The sequence below is a fragment of the Corvus hawaiiensis genome, chromosome 7 (assembly GCF_020740725.1).
Source record: "Corvus hawaiiensis isolate bCorHaw1 chromosome 7, bCorHaw1.pri.cur, whole genome shotgun sequence".
In the NCBI taxonomy this organism is placed as follows: Eukaryota; Metazoa; Chordata; class Aves; order Passeriformes; family Corvidae; genus Corvus; species Corvus hawaiiensis.
The window spans coordinates 29708790-29727351 of NC_063219.1; the positions used below are offsets into that span (position 1 = coordinate 29708790).

At 42.2% G+C, this 18562-nt stretch overlaps 1 protein-coding gene across 8 annotated transcripts in view; it reads right to left on the bottom strand.

Moving 5' to 3' along the window:
* The window catches only part of SEMA5B (semaphorin 5B), a 269726-nt gene that overhangs the window by 114231 nt on the left and 136933 nt on the right, over positions 1-18562 (bottom strand). For all 8 annotated transcript variants that reach the window (XM_048309256.1, XM_048309257.1, XM_048309258.1 and 5 more), the window contains one exon: positions 4633-4732. In XM_048309256.1, coding sequence (XP_048165213.1) covers positions 4633-4732 — 100 coding nt within the window. The remainder of the gene's footprint in view (positions 1-4632; positions 4733-18562) is intronic.

Genomic DNA, 18562 nt, shown 5'->3' on the forward strand with positions numbered 1-18562 from the left:
CTGCCACTCAATTTCCTGGTTTGCGAAATGCTTTTTGCCTAGACAACATTATCTATGGAGACTTATTCTCTTCAGGGTTTAGTGGCAGTCCAGATGTGGACAGGATTGAAGGTGCCCAAGGGTAAGAGTGATATTTTCTGACAAGCACAGGTTTTGAACATTTTACTGCAGTGCTCTGGAGCTTTCTGCCAAACAGGCAGGAAAGAGCCTATGTTCAGCCACAAACCTGCATGTAACCTGGTGCCTGACAGACTAATCTATCATACACCAGAGACTTTCAATAAACTCAGGGTGCCAAACCTGCCAGTTGAGGTTCCCAGAATATATTTACAATTTGCCATATTTCTGCAAGCTGTGACTTGAAGGAACTCTTTTGGAACATCAGTCATTCTATTCAGCTTTCAGCTCCTAAGCCTGCATGACCCAGAGCTTTTTTAATGCTTATACAGCCAGAAGCATAATAGTCAGAAAAGGGTGTTCCTAAGCTGCTGTGCTTCCCCTAAAACAACCCTTGAAAATTCATACAGCACCTTCCCTGCTCCCCAAACTAAACATATTGATGTCCCATCCCTGGAAGTGTTCAAGGCCAGGTTTAGTGGGGCCCTGAAAAACCTGATCCAGTGGGTGGCATATTTGTCCATGGTGGGAGGGCTGGAACTAGATGATCTTTAAGGTCCCTACCAACCCAAGCCTTTCTATGATTCTATGGTATCTCCTCCCTTGCACCTGTCTACTTGGCAGTAACAAGCCCATTCAGATCAGCCCTAAATCAAGTATGAAAATCACCTCTGTCAAGCATCAAGACTTGCATCACCAGCAGTTCAGTAGTTTTACATTTATTGCAGAGAAGTCTGGCAGTCCATAATGACATGAACTTTACTTGCCAGTTCTGAGTTCCTTGATGCAGCTTTTGCTCCCTGCTCTCTACCTCCAGGCTCTTGCTGGTAACAGCCCTTTGTGACAAGGGCTCCTGATCTGCACTTCCCTACGCGACAGCCATGGGGGACAATCTTTTCCCATCTCCTGATGGAGCTGAGAGCCCTCTTTGCAGGCAGAACTGTGAGGGCTTCTGGCCATGACACCTTTTGGCTGGTTTTCCTCAGTAATACCTCCACTCACTGCGAATGGCTGACCCTTGTAGCCATGCTTCTCACATCCACAGCCCCATCAGGCTACGGCCGTGAACTGACATCCCTGTAGTTTCCTTCTGGGAAAAGTCAAATGTTTGCCTTAGGACTTCCCAGCCACTCTCTGTGCAGTCATTTGTTTGGGTGCCATCCTCCTGTTGTCCAAGCTGTTTCCCTTCAGCTTGCTGTTGTGCCAGATTGTCACACTGTGTCTCAACCACCCTCCTTTACACCTTTTATGTTGTCCTCACCAGGGAGCTCTTATGAAGCATGATTTTTGGCCTGCCTCCAAGCAGGATCTTTCATATCATCACTTCTTTACTGGCTTCTGTCTGTGCCCAGCCAGCAATGAGACAGTCTCGAGGAGTAAGGCTCCTTGAGGAGGTGGAATGTCACAGCTACACCATGTCCCTCCTCCAAAAACTCACCCTCCCTGGGGCCTGGGCACCCTGCCTACAGCACAGGTGAGACAGCAGAGCACTGCTTCTCCAACAGAGAGGTGAAATCACTGTGATGATATTTTCAATTTTTTTCTCACTAATAATGAGGTCTAGATTATTGTTTTTCATCCCATTAAAATAAGTTCAAATGGCGATCACTTGTGCTCAAGAGCTGAAAAAAGCAGCAAATATTTCAAAACAATCACTCATTCACAAAAGAAAAACAGTACATTAAAACACTAACACTATATCCAAAACAAAAACAAAACATGCAAACTGTGAGTCAAAATGAAGGTTATGAATTTTTGAAATGTGTGTTTTTATACTTAATGAAATGTGACTCATAATATGGGTAGAGTAGATTTACAATGTTCTAAACTATTCATATCCTTTCTTGCAAGCGTTTGGATTTTACAAACGATATGACAAGTAAATACATTGCTTAGAAACCATGGTGGGCTTTTGAAACTAATTCTTTTGTTTCTGGGATTTTAACTTGGCAGGTGTTTGGTGCAGTGGAGTTATCAAACTCCTCTGGTTTACTCTCAGACAGCACCAGTCATTTAAGGAGGGCTCTTAGATAAGGATAAAGCTTAAAAATCTGAGGCTCAAGTTATTGCAGTTCCTTGTCTGCATGGCATGCCCTCAATACCTCTTACAGTTTCAGTCACGCTGTGTCCAATTCCTGAAACCAAAAACCCTTGTGAACCCCCGGATTTTCTAGGAAGTATTTTCTATGAAGCTTTGAAACACAGGACAAACTAAGCCAAAGAGATGCTGTGGTGAGGTCATGCTGCTTTTAAATAGAGACAGACAGAAGTAGTCTGAAATAATTTATAACGCTATCATCTAAGAGAATGATGTTAACCAGGAAATTGAGAAGTCGGAGTACTTATAAACGCCACCCTGATCCCAAACTCCTTCCACAACCTCAGAATAGCTGGCATTACTACTAATATGATCTACAGCAGCACATTTAAACATGCTTAACATTTAAATTTAGGTTTCATAAATTACACCCTGCAGAGATGGATAGAGACAGCTTCTATCTCTTTGAGGTATTGTTTCATTTGCAAATTCAAGCAGATGGTGCACGAGCAACTAATGACTCAAAAAATCACCCCTAAAAATAGTCCAGAACAAGGTGTGGATTTATTAGGGAAGGAGGCAACAGAAAAGGCTTTACTTCCCCTTCCCATTTCTCAGGCACAGCTCCAGGAGTTCAGCACACCCGGACCTGTGCAGCACCAAGGACCCCATCCACACCCCATTTTCAAGAAACTCTCCCCGTCACCTCACACAGGGTGGAGCTGAGATGGTGAAGAGGAAATGGGCTCAGCACTCCCCACTTTCTCCACACCAAGCATGTGTATCCAACCAAAAAAAAAAATACCCTGGGAAATTACATCTTTATTAACTGTACCCTGAACTGCTCAGCACAGCCATGTGACACCACTGAAACTTTCAGTCTCCCAGTCAGGTGGGTAGTGCTTCATGAAAACTGACTTCTCTGAGCAAATTCTATAAATACTTGTCACTGCTTCCTCATGAGGCAATACCCTGCGTTATCATGTACCTCTGCTGGGAAGCCAGGTTTGCTGTCATTCCCCTGTTTATGATGATGTTGTACCCCCTGACTAACCACACTCGTACAAACTCTCAGGGAGGCAGGACTGCTGTGGGGTTTGAGCAGGGGTGAGGGACTGTGTGGGGGAAATCTGCCGTGCAGCCCAATTATGTAAACCACAAATTCCTCAGAGCACCGTGCCTGTGCAATGCCTGGCAGAAGGCACTGTTCACAGCCATCCCCAAAGGAATGCCATTCTGAAGTAATAAATATTAATCATTTCTGGGTAAAGATCCCAGCACAAGTAACGCCACAGCTTGAAAAGTAAAATGTTTCTGTATGAAAAGCAGGAGGGCCTCTGGCAGTTTGAACAGCTACAGGAAGGTAAGTGTTATTATTTACTGCACAAATACAGGCAGAAAACATATATTAAATCACACTTCAGTTGTCGCTGTGAAGCATAAAACTCTCCTTCTGCTACATATCTTGCTCTTTTCTCTTGCTTGTACCATGAGCTCTTCCACCTCTGCTCCTCATGTCCCTGTCCTCTACTGCTGAGTACACTGGGAAGAAAGACTCTCTACCTCCATTTTCGTTAACCGCAGAAACTGATACCACAATGTTATCTGATTCTAAATGTTATACTTTAACTTTATACTTTATACTTACAAATGTTACACTTTATACTTTAACTGATTTGTTAGACCGTGCTTAGTCTTTTTTTTTTCTTGGCTTGTCTTATCCGTTTATTATGCAATAAAAAATAGTTGCTCTTGGGGCTCACGATTCAACCATTTCTGACATATATTATTTCACTGAAGCATAGTTCTTTTCCCCATTACAAAATAGCTTTAAATTTGTAAGATCTTGCCTGTGCTTACCTTATGTGTTTCCCCCCTACTCTTATGATATCCTAAATAAAAATAATATTTAAAAAGAAAGGAAAATATAAGATAATTATATACAATGGGCCAGAAGAAAGAGCTGCACAAAACTGCTTTGGGCGAGGATCTGACTATATCAGCCAGATGAAGCAAACAGGTTCTGAAGTAGATTCTAAGAGAGAAGAAAGCAACCATTCACATTGCCTCTATCAACCATTCACATTGCCTCTATCACACAAAGGTGTGTAGATGAACCTGGTTCTGAGCAAAAGTCCAGCCATGGCAAATAAACCATAAAGTCAAATTCTGTGCTGGCAGAAGGATGATGCAGAACAATTTACTGTAGCTCTTCTAACATTCACAATACTGAGTGAGATGCCAGCATTCTGCTTCATTGACCAGTCATTTTGATTGCATCTTTTTATTTTTAATTCTAGTAATTTTCTCTTCTTTGCAATTATACTAGATGTCTAAGTCCCTCTACATAAATTATAGCTTTCTTTTTGAGGGGGAAACTGGCCACATAAGCTGGAAACACACTCTCCTCTGAAGCCAGAACCTGAAGGGAAAGAGCTTGAGCAGCAACCCTAGACTTATTAAAAGATTATCTTTACCTTGCTCCCACAATGAGCTGGTTCCTGTTGGCATCCAGTGCAAGCTGAGAAAAGTCATGCACACCTGGATAGGTGAAATTCGACACCCAGGGCTTCAGATCTGCAACGAAAATGAGAAAGCAGAAAACAGTAAAGGTGCTCCAGAAGCAGTGAGTTCACCTGGACATCTACAAATGGATTTCCTACTGAGTTACCTGTCAGGGGAAAGCTAATTAATAATCTCTTTAAAGGGTTTCTATTTATTCTGATTCTTGGCAGAATGTGCAAAAAACCTGCACATAAACACAAGGCCATCTCAGCAGTTATTTTCACATCCATGATGGAGTATCAGCGTTGGTTTCAGAGACAACAGCATCTCAATTTTACTTCTGTTAAAACTGAGGGAACATCTTCAGTGTCAGGATTAAGTGGTGTAAAGGGATGAGGCTGCCTGCCATAACACTTCCCCAGCCTTGCCTTCTGTCCTAATCAAAGGGAAACTGCTGCCTGCCAGAAAGAGAAGGTTATGCCAACTGATGAAAAATCAAATTAGAGTACTGGTGGTCTCTACTCAGGACCTTGCTGCTCCAATAACAGATTTTACCTTCTCTTTCAGGTCTTAGGTTCCCATACAGGTTTCACTTTACCTAGTATCTCAGATCCTATCAGCTAAATCCTTCCTTCATTTTTAGACGGTGGCATGTTGAGTGTCATCACAGCATCTTTGTGGCTGAGCAATTGCACAGGCTTGAGCCTGGCTTTATCAACTGTGTTGGATTTGCCCATCTAGGCAAGCATCCAAAATGCAATCACACAGGTTAAATGCAAAGCAATAGATTTGGCTTTGCTTGAAGAGACAAAGCTCTTCCAGAAGTTACATCTGTTAACACAGCATCGACTGAGCAATCTAGGGCAGGTAGTCCTGCTGTAATTAAAAACATACCTGTTTAAAAAAAAAAAAAAAAGGTGAATTACTATTTTTAGGGTACTCTCAGGCATGACACTAAGGCATTCTCAGCATCCCATCTTTCAGCACTACTACCAACTTTGACCTTGTGTATATTACAGATCACAGAATGTCAACCTCATGTCTTACACCTTTATTGCACAAAACAACTGGGAATAGATTTAAATGTATCTTTCAGAAAGTCATCTAGCTTTACTGTGAGGACTTCTCTTGAGAATTTATTCTGTTAACTACTTTGGCTGTAAAATACATGGAGAATACCAAATACCTCGGGGGGCAAGGCACAGATGAGACCAAATCAGTATGACTGTAATCCCTCTGTGACCTATTGACAAGTAGCCCTGCCTCATTTAAGGGTTGGTTGTTGAAGATCTAGGAGGCTCAACATGGAAGGTAATATCTTCTGGTCTCATGCCAAAAGGATACCAATACATGGGCCAATGACCTGATGAGTCATAACAATAATGACGTAGTTCAGACCAGTTCAAAAGAGCTCTGAAAAATCATGTTCCACTGTCATTTTATATCCCCAATGATAAATTGAGAAGTCTCACTGAAGGCAGTCAGGTTCGAACACTTTGTTGCAGGCATTAGTTTCCCACTCCACAGGGGCGAGAGGACAATGCTGATGAGGAATCTCACTAAGGCCTGCGGTGTCTTGGCATGCTTCACAGGATTACAGATGTGCAACGGTTTAAAACTTTTGATGTAGGGATATTTGTCGAGCAATTTCAAGTCCTTTCTCCCTCCAGTGATGGACGAACCTTAATCAAGCCCTTAAGTTATCGAAACCTTTAGAAAACACATATAAAATGTCCCTGAAATCTGCATGGCCTGCCTCTCTTTCCAAAGCAGGACCTGGTCACGTAGCTTCTGCCTCTCCCCTGAACACCACCATGTTTTGTAACAGCTCCTAGGGTCCCTGACCATGGAGCTTGGACACCATCTGGCCTGGCCTCATGCCTTGCCTAATTGGATGCTGCCAGGGTCCCTCCAACAGTGAAACCTCCATCCTCACAATAATAAAAACTCTGCTGCTGGGAGCTGGAGGGTTTCAGCCCTTCTCAGCATTCCTGTCACACTGTGTAACCACACACAACACGTGTACCTCCTCTGCTCTTCAATGAAAAGACATGAGTTAAGGAACTCCTCTAACCTTCAAGCATCTCCACCTCCTACACTCCTCTGGGACCCCTAATGATGTACTAGCACCAGGGAGGCACTGCAGTTTCACCTCTGGCATTCTCCTAACTAATGGGGCTCTGACTTCCTTTCCTGTAGCTCTTTAGCTGCAGAGACACTTCTGAGCCAAGCAGCAGAACCAACAGCAATAACACCTTTCAGGCAGGTTAGCTGGCTGATGTGCTGCAGATCTTCTGGCATTTTTGTTGGCGATGGGGGTAGGATTAGAGTACTGCTATATAGTGATGATACCTTTTAAGAATCCTGCTTTTAGGCCATAATTTCTCTTGTCATTTTAACTCCTCTTCTACTGACTCTTTCCTACTAACTAACCCACTATTAGAGTGCAGTGGCAGGAAGAATATTTCTTCATCTGCTGCTCTAAGCAAAAGCTCCTCACTTCAGAGAGGTACACTCATCAGTGCTTCCTTTTAATGGCAAGCTTTCACAAACTACAAGCAAAAATAATTTTTTAAAAATTAAAGGCAGTAGTTTGCTTGAGTCTTTCCAAGATGTCTCAAATGTCAATCAAGCCCAAGAAATAACAGGCAGTGTCTTGATTTCTATTAGTACTGCAGGTGGTACAACTTATAAAGAAACCCTTCCCAGTTATTAAATTAAAGGCTGAAAGGCATGCATCCTCATAGCAAAATTAAGCTTTTATAGGCATGTAGTTGGAGATTATTAAACCCAGCATGGTCCCAGATAAGAATGTATAAATGCAAGTTGTCAGAATTAATGCCAAATGGCACATTTTCCTTCCCGAACTTCTTTCTTCCTGTTCAGAGGGAATGCAACTGCAACCAAGAATCAGGACATGGGTCTTTTTTCATTCAACACATTCAAGTCTACTGCTCAGACCACAGGCATCCCTAAAACATTTTCAGCTTCACTCTAAAACTAACTCAGTACTTCAAGGTAAATGCTGCCCTAGGTCTACCCCACATTAGCTGAAGTTTACACATATGGACCCAATGAACTCCAGAGACGGCTTGTATTTGACCTTCTTCTGAAGGCTGATTTTTCCAGTGCTGACTCTTTAATTTGGCTGGAAACCTTCAATGCTGGGGCATGTTTACATTTGCAAAAGTATCTGTTTAAAAACAGTATGAAAAATTAAAAACCAAGGCTCTGGCTTTGCATGTCGGCAGCAGGAGACGGAAAACTAGGAACCACATGGCTTAGGGGCAAAATGTTCCTCAAGGCCTCCTTTGTGCTTCTCTAATCATTTCCAGGGGATTAAAGATCCATGCTCTCACTTCCTCCACATGAAAACCAATGAACAAAAGTTTAATAGTTTCCAATACCATTCATCTCCAGATATCTGATTCAAAACCTCTAAAGCTCCACAAGCCCCTCTACAGCTCAAGGTGGTTCAGGTATCCAGCTGCAAAGAAGACAAAGCTTTGAAGGAAATGTAAGTTTGCAGGCACAGCTGTGCTCAGCTATTATGCAAGCCTAAGACAAGGTGAAAAGAGGCCCTCTGCCATTTCAGAGGGTGGTCCCTGCAGCCTCTTGCACTCTGCTCTGCTCTGGCTTCCTGAGAGCACAGGGCTGGGACCAGAATTACTCAGCTACACAAAGAACAGCAAGCCAAATTGCAGGAGCTGGGTTTGAGGGCCTGATCCAGAAGCTCTTCAAATCATTGGCAGTTTTCCACTGAGCTTGATGGGTTTTGGATCAGCTTCTAAAGATATTGTAAACCTGGTAATACTTGAGTCTTCACCTCCTCAAAATCAACTGCTCCCCACCTCACCCTTATTCTGTGTTTTTTGGAGGAAGGAAATATGTAAACATTGAGCTAAGGCTTCCCTGTCTGAAGGACAGCATTTACTGCTTCATTTTACTTAAGCCCACTTGTTGCTCCCATCCCCAGCAGGCTGTAACAGCTTTGTGCTTCCAGCACATATCACACAAGAGCAGAGAGGTTAAATGCCCATGCCTTGAAACTGCAAAGCCATTGTAGGTACATGGAGTATGGCTACCCACAGTGCTATTCAACAGCAGCTCTTGCAAAATCATTCTCAGCAAGGATTTCCTATTTGAAGCAAAAGAAACTAACCTGAACAGGACCAAGGATTCTTTGTGTAAAATGAGGGTATACCCACATGCACACACTAACCATGCTGCTATCCTAGGACTGCAAAAGAAAGCTTCAAAGGGATCATAAAAAGACCTTAAGAGAGATAAATTCAGAGGGTCCCCATTCCAGAAAAGATAACCTGAATCCCATACCTTACGTAAGGCTCCTGTAAAACAGGCTGATTCAACAGTAAAAGTTTTCACAATGAAGTAGAGCATACACAGCACTTTGGACCTGTCAGACTCAATGGCAATAAAGAAGTACCTGTTCTGCAGATACTCGGACCTACTTTTATGCAGTGCTAACTTGAGCACACACTGAGTGCTTCCCTTACTGCCTTCAGCATGGTCTCTTCTAAATTCTCTTAACTCAGCTTATTAGTCCAGGACATGCTTAATTACTGTGTGTGAGTATTGCAGTACTCCTAGCAAGGCCCAGATGACAGCCATGACTTCTGTAACTTGTACAATATCCTTCCCTTTTGGTTTGCTTCAGCCCTGGCACAGGGCAGATTATGTATAGTAATTGGCAGATATTCCAGTTTGCAAGTACTCAGCCACTCAGTTTTATTTCAGACCACCCACTAGCCTGGAGGACTCTCAGTCTTGGATTTGAACCATGACCAAGAGATGCAAATCACTTTGCAAAATAAGGAAAGGCCTCAGGCTCTCTTCTTGGTATAGACTGATGAAATGTCCCCTTTTCAGAATCAGACCTACCATCTCAGACCATCCTCTGCTTCAATTATCCTCAGTATTCAGAGCATTTTCCATGAAGTTGACAGTTGCCTGCTAAGACTGAGGCCACAGTTTCCATTCTGTGTGGGCCCCTGACCAGACCCATCAGAGACAAGGCAAACAAGGCTGTGACCAAAGCTGAGAAGGCTAATGACTACCCAGCCATGCTGTCACCTGTCTTTTCAAACGCTGCAAGTGTGGACATTTCCAAGAATGCATAGAATTTACAATGAAATTACAGCATTACCTTTATTGGACTGACAATGAATCATATTTTAATATCAGCTTCATTTCAAATTTTAGCTCTCAGTTGTAGGTCACACCACAGGTTAGTGCATTGACTTTGGACATTACTTTCACTCCCACCCCATGCTGAGTTTTAAGAGTAGCCTCCGCAACACGAAACTGCTCCACAATTTAGCAAATTTATCAGGGGAGGGAGAAATCTTTTGCTGCACAGGCAGAGCTGAGCAAACAAATGTGTCAGCACTCAGAGCTCAACTTTACTTATTAGGCCAAAAATCTCAATCTGGCTTTACCCTAGAAGACCTCCTACACATTCATATCACCCTGCTGTCTTGTCTTCCCATCACCACCTCCGCCTCATTACTGATATTCTTTCTTTCTTTCTTTAACCTGATCCGTTGAAATCTTTAATTGTACATTAAATATGTCCTCATCCCAACTGCTTCAATTTCCAGTGTCATTGCGTTCTCAAATCTCTGATCTCCACTCACAGCTCTGAGGACTTAGAAGGCTGTTGACAGAATACACGCCCTCCTACAAAACAGGTCAAACCAGCAGTTTCTTTCTCTCTCCCCTTAGTACCTAAACTGAACTCAGATGTTCTTCCAGCTGTCTCAGTTTCATGGTTTCATCCAGTTTACCCTTCTGACCCCATAATCACCTCTGCTCCTACTCCTGCTTTCTTTCATAGCAGTCTTCTTCACCTTCCAGCCATGTTTCTACCTCATTTCCTGCCCACTCAAACAATTTTTCCTGTCTTGACCAACTACAAAGCCCCTTCTCAGATGAAAGAACAATGAACTAACCCATGAGTGGCCTGTGAGTCACTGTGATAGCAGCTTGCCGTGAGCCATTCCTTTTCCATGAGACCCGAGAAGCAAGAGTTGCTAATGTCCCTCTCCAAACTGTCCCAGAATATGTGGATAGGAGATGACTGGAAAAAGAAAGACTAAGACTTTTTCTCTTAGTAATAAGACTTTTTCTCTTGGTCTTGTAAAAGAGGGAATAGTACTATTCCTCAGCTACCAAGGAATAAAACAGGACTGAAGAAAAGACTCTGTTCTTTACCATTCTGAAGGGAAAAAAAAAGCCAAACCAAAGGTTTGCCTCCAAAGAGGCATAGGAATCACAATAAACACAGTAACATTTAAAGACCTGGATGATTTTGTGCCTCTTCCCTTAATGCCTACAGCTCCTCTCCAAACTGATCTTGCTGAGCTTCTTCTACCCCAAGAGAGAAATGACAGCTGGAGATGCAGGCATGGTCCCAAGAGCTCAATAGCACTGACACAGGAGTTCTCTGTCTTGAGCAAATCATGAAACTATTTAATATCTCAGTACTTCCAATTGTTACATGGGTTTAGGGATACTGGCTGGTGCATCAAGGCCTAATTATCTGTAACGCACGTGATGTACAGGAGGCACTAAGTATTGCTTATTGCATACCAAGCATTTTGACTCTTTGTTTCCTAAATTTTAATTGTTTCTTCAAAACAAGTGTTGCTAAATTGTTTCAATATGGAGAAAAAAGAACTTAGTCCAAACCCAATTTTTGCAAAAGTACAATTATAACTGCTTATTTATTTACTTTTTTATTATTAATGTGGAGCAGCTGGCAAAACACACCCATATATGAGGAAGAACCCAGGGATTCAATCCCAGATAAAGAAAACACTAAATAATAAACATGAACTAGTGCTCACTTCCAGTATGGGACAGTGTGCTGATAAGTTGTCCTGGGGCCACCTCAAGGAAGGATATTGAAGGACTGCAATTCACATTCCAAATCTGGCACATTTCTACAGTATTCAGCAGTTCTGCTCCATCAGAGAGGTCAGTCTCAGCCTTCTGTGTTTCACTTGGGTTCCTATTTGGACATGGTGAAGAGTGGGTAGAAGTTCCATCCAGACCTGACCCAGGGGAAATCCAGAAGACTTCCAGGAGCCAGGAGACTTTCACTTGGCAGGTCCCCAGGCCTCAGACTGGGGCTTGGGAAAGAAGTCCTGTAACTTGAGAGAGGTTCTTCTCTCTTCAGCATGGTTCCTATAGCTCAGACCCACCATGACCGCAATCCCCAAGTAACAGAAAATCACTCAGGTTGGAAAAGACCTCTAAGATCATCAAGTCCAGACATTAATGCAGCACTGCCAAGTCCATCACTGAAACACATCCCTAAGGATCTACTCTTCTTTTAAATACCTCCAGGGAGTGACTCAAATACACCATTGCAGATGGGCCTTGGCCATGGCCAATAAAGAGCAAGAGGGGATGCCACAGTGCTGCAAGACTGGTGGATATGGATGCATGTCCATGAGACATAAGCTGTCTGTTTGCCCTGCCTGAGATTTACAGGACCAAAGCTGTGTGTCTACATAGCACAGGATTTTATGGAAAGAATGGATTTGGCTTTCCTCAGCTGGCTGTCATCTGGGGCAAACACAACTCTAACACTATCCTCCTCAACAACCTTGCCTGCAACCCCACACAGCACTGCACAGTGTCATGCGGCCACAGCCCTGTGCCCCACCACCAGCTTGTGAAATTTGGCTAACCAGTGCCACACACAGTCCCACCATGAGCAAACCCAGAGGCTTCTTGTTCTCCTGAGGATGTTGCACAGTGCTTAAGTATTGTGATCCATTGTTTACTGAGACAAGCCCCGCAGCTGTCATGCAATCTCCCTCACTGAGAAAGATAAAGTGAGTGCTCATGCATCACTTGCAGCTTCCTATGACATTCTGATCAGTATAATCCCTCTTTTCAAACAGGAAAGCAAGCAGCATCCTGGCTCCTACAACCACTGCAGTCTGATGGGGGAAAAAAACCCAACACCCCTTTGTCATCATTCAAGGATCCTTCAGTCTGCATCCTCCACATCTGGAGGTAAACTGTCCTTACAGTTACATGTCTAGATCAGCCACTTGTGCCAGCAGAGGTGGTACAATATTCAGGATAACTGTTTTCACTAGTGAGAAGGTAGGAAAAGGCAGAGAAAGTAGGGCTAAACCCCCCTTGAATTTTTCCTGCAGGTAACCAGATCTGCCACAGAAGCAGAAGTGCCTGATTGTGATGAACATCTGAAGCATAAGGTGATGCTCTTTGCTGGCTAACCAAAGACTGAACTGGAGATGCCCAGTTTAATGCACAGTTTGTGCTGTGTAGCTGCCAGGCTTATGAGGACTCCTGTGTTCTGCAGACAAAGCTCCCACCGTGAGGCAGTTACAGCAAGGAATGAGAGCACAGGCTGTAAATTCCTGAAAGAGTTTTGAAAGTAGGCTGTTCTCATAAGGATCAGTGTTTTTAAACTGGAACTTGGCTAATAATAAACAACCCCACTGACTTAAAGAAAAGTTATATTCAGAACCCGATTGAGCTGAGACTGTTTGTGGGCTTTCCAGGGTGAACCCTGTATGATAAAACAAGAATATTTCTTGTGAGATTGCTAGTACTAGAGTGAACTTTATCAAAGCATAATGTCATCCTTGAATAGAAGGTTTTAGGAGAACGTGATATGTTAACGCTTATCAGAAGCAGATGTGCTAAATAAATGAGGTCTGCTGTGCCACTGCTGTATCACAAACTTGTTCAGTTAGGGAACTATATTAAGTAAGATTTGAAATTGAAAATGAGGTCTCTCCAAGGGATGCCTTTGCTTGCACTGAACCACAGAAAAAGAAAATAAGCACTTCACTTTAGATTTCCACCCTCTTCCCTTTCTCTGATGTGTGCTCGAGATCCAAAAAAAGGCTGCCCATCTCTACATCCTAGATCCAACCACTGTGCCAAAGACAGGCTCATGCACATGCTGCCATTAGCCCCAGTTACACCAATGGTACATCTGGAAAATATCAGTAATCTACTCCGTTGCTGAGATGAGTTTTTCATGGCCTTGGTCCGGTCCATGCATAATACACTGGTGACCTGAGTACCTGTTCCTCCACGCTGTGAGTCCACCTCCCTCAGTCCTGCTGCTGAGGATGCCTTCCTCTCATCAACACCACCACTCATGGTCAGAGGCTGCTCCTTCACTTGAGCTGTTGTACATCTTTAAAGTTTTACCTTCCCTCACTCCAATATGTAAGTTACTTGATCATTTTGCTTCCTGAAGATTCACTGAAAAGTCTTCCTTTTCTCTCCTGCTTGTCATGATTCATTCCATCTAAATCATTTTGTGAATGAAGGACATTCTTCCAACCCTCCTTTTCTTCCTGAAGTCCCAAGAAACAGCACACTGAGTAACTTTTTCAATCAAATCTCATTGCAATTATTTGTGAAGTGCCTTGTACACCATTAATGAGGAAGTCTCAAAGAACTAGCATCATTACTGTTAAAATTATTATTATGGAATGAAAAATATATTGAGAGCAGTTGGGTGTAGTTTTCAGAAGTTTTGCCTGAGAGCAATTATTTCCCTGACTACTGTATATCTATGGCTTTATCAGTCATAATTTTCAAACAAATTCTAAATCAAATCTAAAGAAGAAAGTTCTTGTTTTCAAAATTAAAAAGAAAAGAAAATAAGGCTTGCTTAATGGAAACAAAATCCATACTGAAATGCACTGAAGGTAAAATATTCTGAAGCCCCCCACAGGATGACACCAGTTTCCAGCCCAAACTCCATCATTAGTTAATGTTTGGACTCCTCGTATGGAGAACCAAGGGCAGCAAGGCTATGAGCTAGAAGACAATTCTCCCACAATGTACTGTGTCTTCCCTTTGATGCTTAGATAGATTCACCTCCAATACTTCACCCCACAATCTTCATTCTTCATTAACTAAAACTTTGGTTTGGATTGTCAAAATCTCACTTGCTCAAGAAAAGTGTAAATCTTGACCAGAATTTCCTAAGGGACTTTCCCAGCTGGCCTTTGGAGTTGATGAATGCTAACATGCTTTTTTTTCCCATCAATATACAGGAAAGGGAATAATGTATTAGTGACCAATTCAACAACAGTGGGGGTGTTCGGTGAAATATCAAGAACTTTTTCAACACATAAATCATACCTTATTATCCTTCAGCCCACAAAGTTAAAATAGCTTTTGCTTTCAATACAAGAAAACATTTAGCTGCTCCCCACAGGTTTCAATGTTTGAAGCTGGCCACGTTTAAATAAACAAAATATTGAGAAAATACACAGCAAGCTACATTCAAGTCACCTGAATCACATTTATCTAGTAGGAGGCAATAATTACAGACAGTCTGAAGTAAACCCCAGATTTAAACACACACAAACTAAATCATTTTGAAAACCTGAGGCAACAGACAGAGCAACTTGTCTGCGTCTAGGAGGGACTGAGGAAAAGACAATGGATCAAATGCCACACATTGAGAACTCACACCACCCACGATGACACAGTCTGCAAAGCTGAGATTTGCAGTCCCCAGAAGATCTGAGACATAAGCTATTTAACCAAGTCCACCTCTGTCCTGTGCCTCAGCATGGGATCAGCTGAGGTGTTTTTATGAAGACAGGCTGCATAAAGCAGGGACAAATTATGTTCTTCCAGCTTACCCTAACTGCCAAGACCCAGGGGAAAAAGCCCTGAGAGACAGAACAGAGGAAAATTAGGGAAGTTATCATACTTTTCCTGAGCACACTGATTTGATGGATTAAATTAATGAGAAATAAATAATGGTAGAAACTGCAAGTGGAAACCTGTCTACAACTCATTTCCAGTGAAGTTGTGAACATCCAAATGATGCATGTAATACAGATGAGTTTGCAGACTTTTAAGCACTTCCTTGGTAAACAAGATGAAGCTAAGCACTCTGCAGCCATTACAAACATCAATGCATGTCCCTCATGGCTCTGGCTCTTGAAATAACAAACCTTGTAGTATGGGCATGGAAGACGTTTCCGGTTTTCCCAAGAGGCACATTAGAAAGGAGCTCCAAATGTCTTTCTTACCCACTCTCATAGCAAGACAAAGAGATACCAGTTCAAACAGATGGTTGGCTAGTGTGGATGAGATACAATAAGAACAACATAGAAAATACATAACTTCTCAGGAAATAAGGGAAAAATAGAAGTATTACTTGGATTCTTCTGCAACAAGGATATTATCCAAATGACTTTAAGGAATAGCAAAGGTGCTTTATGTCCAAGAAAGAGCTGTGCAACAATGAAGTATGCTGCTGGCAACCAGGACAGTATGACACAGGCACAGCCCAATTGCAAATGCAGGCACTGATCTATTGGTGGTAAGATCCATACAGAAAAGACGAGAAACATGAACATGATTGACAAGAACTAGAAACAAATCCTCGGGTGTTTGGCTTACCAGAGTGGACCACAGGGGAGCTGTGCTGGGATGACAAACTGTTTTGTGAAATGGGACTTGGATGCATGCATGTGTACGTGCATGTATAAATAAAAAGGGATGCACTAAGAATACACTTGACTTGTTTTACTAAATTCTCAACTCACTGAAAAACAAACAAGAATGCAAGATCCTTAATGATCCTTAATGCTACCCACTAACAGTCAAATAGGTAGTAAGATACCAGAAACAGCCTCCTGGGAAGCAGAAGGTCATTTTCTTATTGATCTAACAAGGGAAATCAAACTTTAACTGGATTTCCTATGAGCACAGTGTAGAACAATCTAATTATGAAAAGCCCAAACTGGGTACATTATTATTGCTGGCGAACTGTACAATGAGCACCATTTATAAGCCCCGGGGAAATTGGGCCACCATTGTGTTAGTCTGGTACTGTGCAAACACACAGGATGGTGTTTGCAGCACAAAATTCCTGTCATGTCCCTCAGGATCTCCATGCAGGCTGCAAGGATAAACCATTCAGATTATGGCTCCTCCCCAGCCCACATCTCTCCTGGCAGTGCAAACACTATCTTTAGCACTTAAAGTAAGTATATCTAGAACCAGAATTTATGTTCCTCGACTTGTCTAGACCATTTTCTCTACGCCACAAGTAATGGCACAAATAATTTGGGGAATGGAGTCTGTAAAGAAACAGGCATTTGTTCAGGTCTGAAGACAGCTAAAGTAAAAGCATTTTGCATACATAGTCTCCTTTCTGCTTAAATGAGTAGGACGTACTGGATGCTATCTTTCTTACCCACTCTCATAGCAAGACAAAGAGATACCAGTTCAAACAGATGGTCGGCTAGTGTGGATGAGATACAATAAGAACAACATAGAAAATACGTAATTTCTCAGGAAATAAGGGAAAAATAGACAGAAGTTTTACTTGGATTCTTCTACAACAAGGATATTATCCAGTCAAGTGGATGTTAAGAATATCCTCTAGGGGTAAAGAACAATAAAAAGAGACTGAGCACAAGTAAAGTGGGAACTGAAGACTAGAGAACACAAAACATGCTATGGCATCCCATTTGTCTGGTGATGGGAAGCCTAGTTAGCAAAGTTGTGAAAAAGATCCCCTTTATTAATTTATTATTCAACCCCTTTATTACAAAAACTGTTTTGTTAACCTATTCATTCTGGCAGTAAATTAATGTACCCTGTATGACTGAACGGTCAGAGGCCTTATTATTATTATGGCCCATCCACTGAAAATTGCTGGTGTAACATAATCCTTTGCCCTGGCAGCAGGAGCATCAGAAGGGCTCTGCTGGGGTCACTCTTTCAGCCATTACACACTCCCGTTGTGTACCAGCTTGTGATTCACGAGTCAATGCATTTGGAGACCCACAGAAAGCCCACAAGCCACACTGTTAAGCAGAGACATCCTCAGAGCAACCTGGGAACACCACATAATACTTAGATTCCCCTACTTGTCTACCCTTGCAGCCTAAACCTGTGCGTGCCAGCATCAGAACAGGGTATAGCTTTAAGAGAAATCAGATTATGAAGAGAGATGTGGTTTTGGACATGTGAGCCCTCTTCCCCAGACCTTAAAAGCTATGTGCAGTGGAAAAAAGGTGCCTTTAATTTAATTCCTGTGTATTTTCCAGCTGAGCTTTGCAGCAGAAAATACAAGATTAAACTGTATCATGAACAATCACAAGGAAACAGGTGCTGTGAAAAAACAGTAACTCTGAATCTAACTTGGGTTTAAGAAACTCAAATGATAATCTGGGTCATTTTCTTGACACATCTGCAATTTCAATCTTTCTTTTGCACAATTGTCAGGTTCTAATTAACTCACCAGTTTTTGCCCTCTATCATTGAAGAGAGGAAAGGAACGAGCAGTGAAAGGGGAGGACAGCTTTTTTTCCTGTGAAATGTTCATGCCTGATTAAAACAAAGTAAACTGGCAGATTATGAGTGTGTTTACACAGCCATTGATTCTGCAGAGTAGAACTCATACTGAGTGCCAAGAAATGCCCACCAATTCCTCAACTTAAGGAATTGGGGCTTTTAAGATTTCCTGCAGAATGATGTACCTCAGTGCTGGATTGCACAGACAGATCTTCTGTAAATTCAAAGCTTGGTGCTCCTGGTTAATAGAGAGAGCAACACTTTTTCTCTTTTCTGTACCTACAACATTCTTGTTATTGTATTATCTACTGAACTGAATTTCACCATGTTTCAACAGCAAGGGCTTCTCTTTTTGGCCCTCCCCAGTTAAAACAGATGGTTAGGTTTATTTAGCAATTAAAATCAAGGTTTATTTACTGGAGCAAGGTTAGAACCGGTGTCGTATCATGTAGGCTTAAAGATTCTGCTAATTTATTTTAATCCATTTAAACCCTTAAGGCATAGATAATGGAAAACAGACACAAAATCTCTTAAACTTTCCAAATTAAG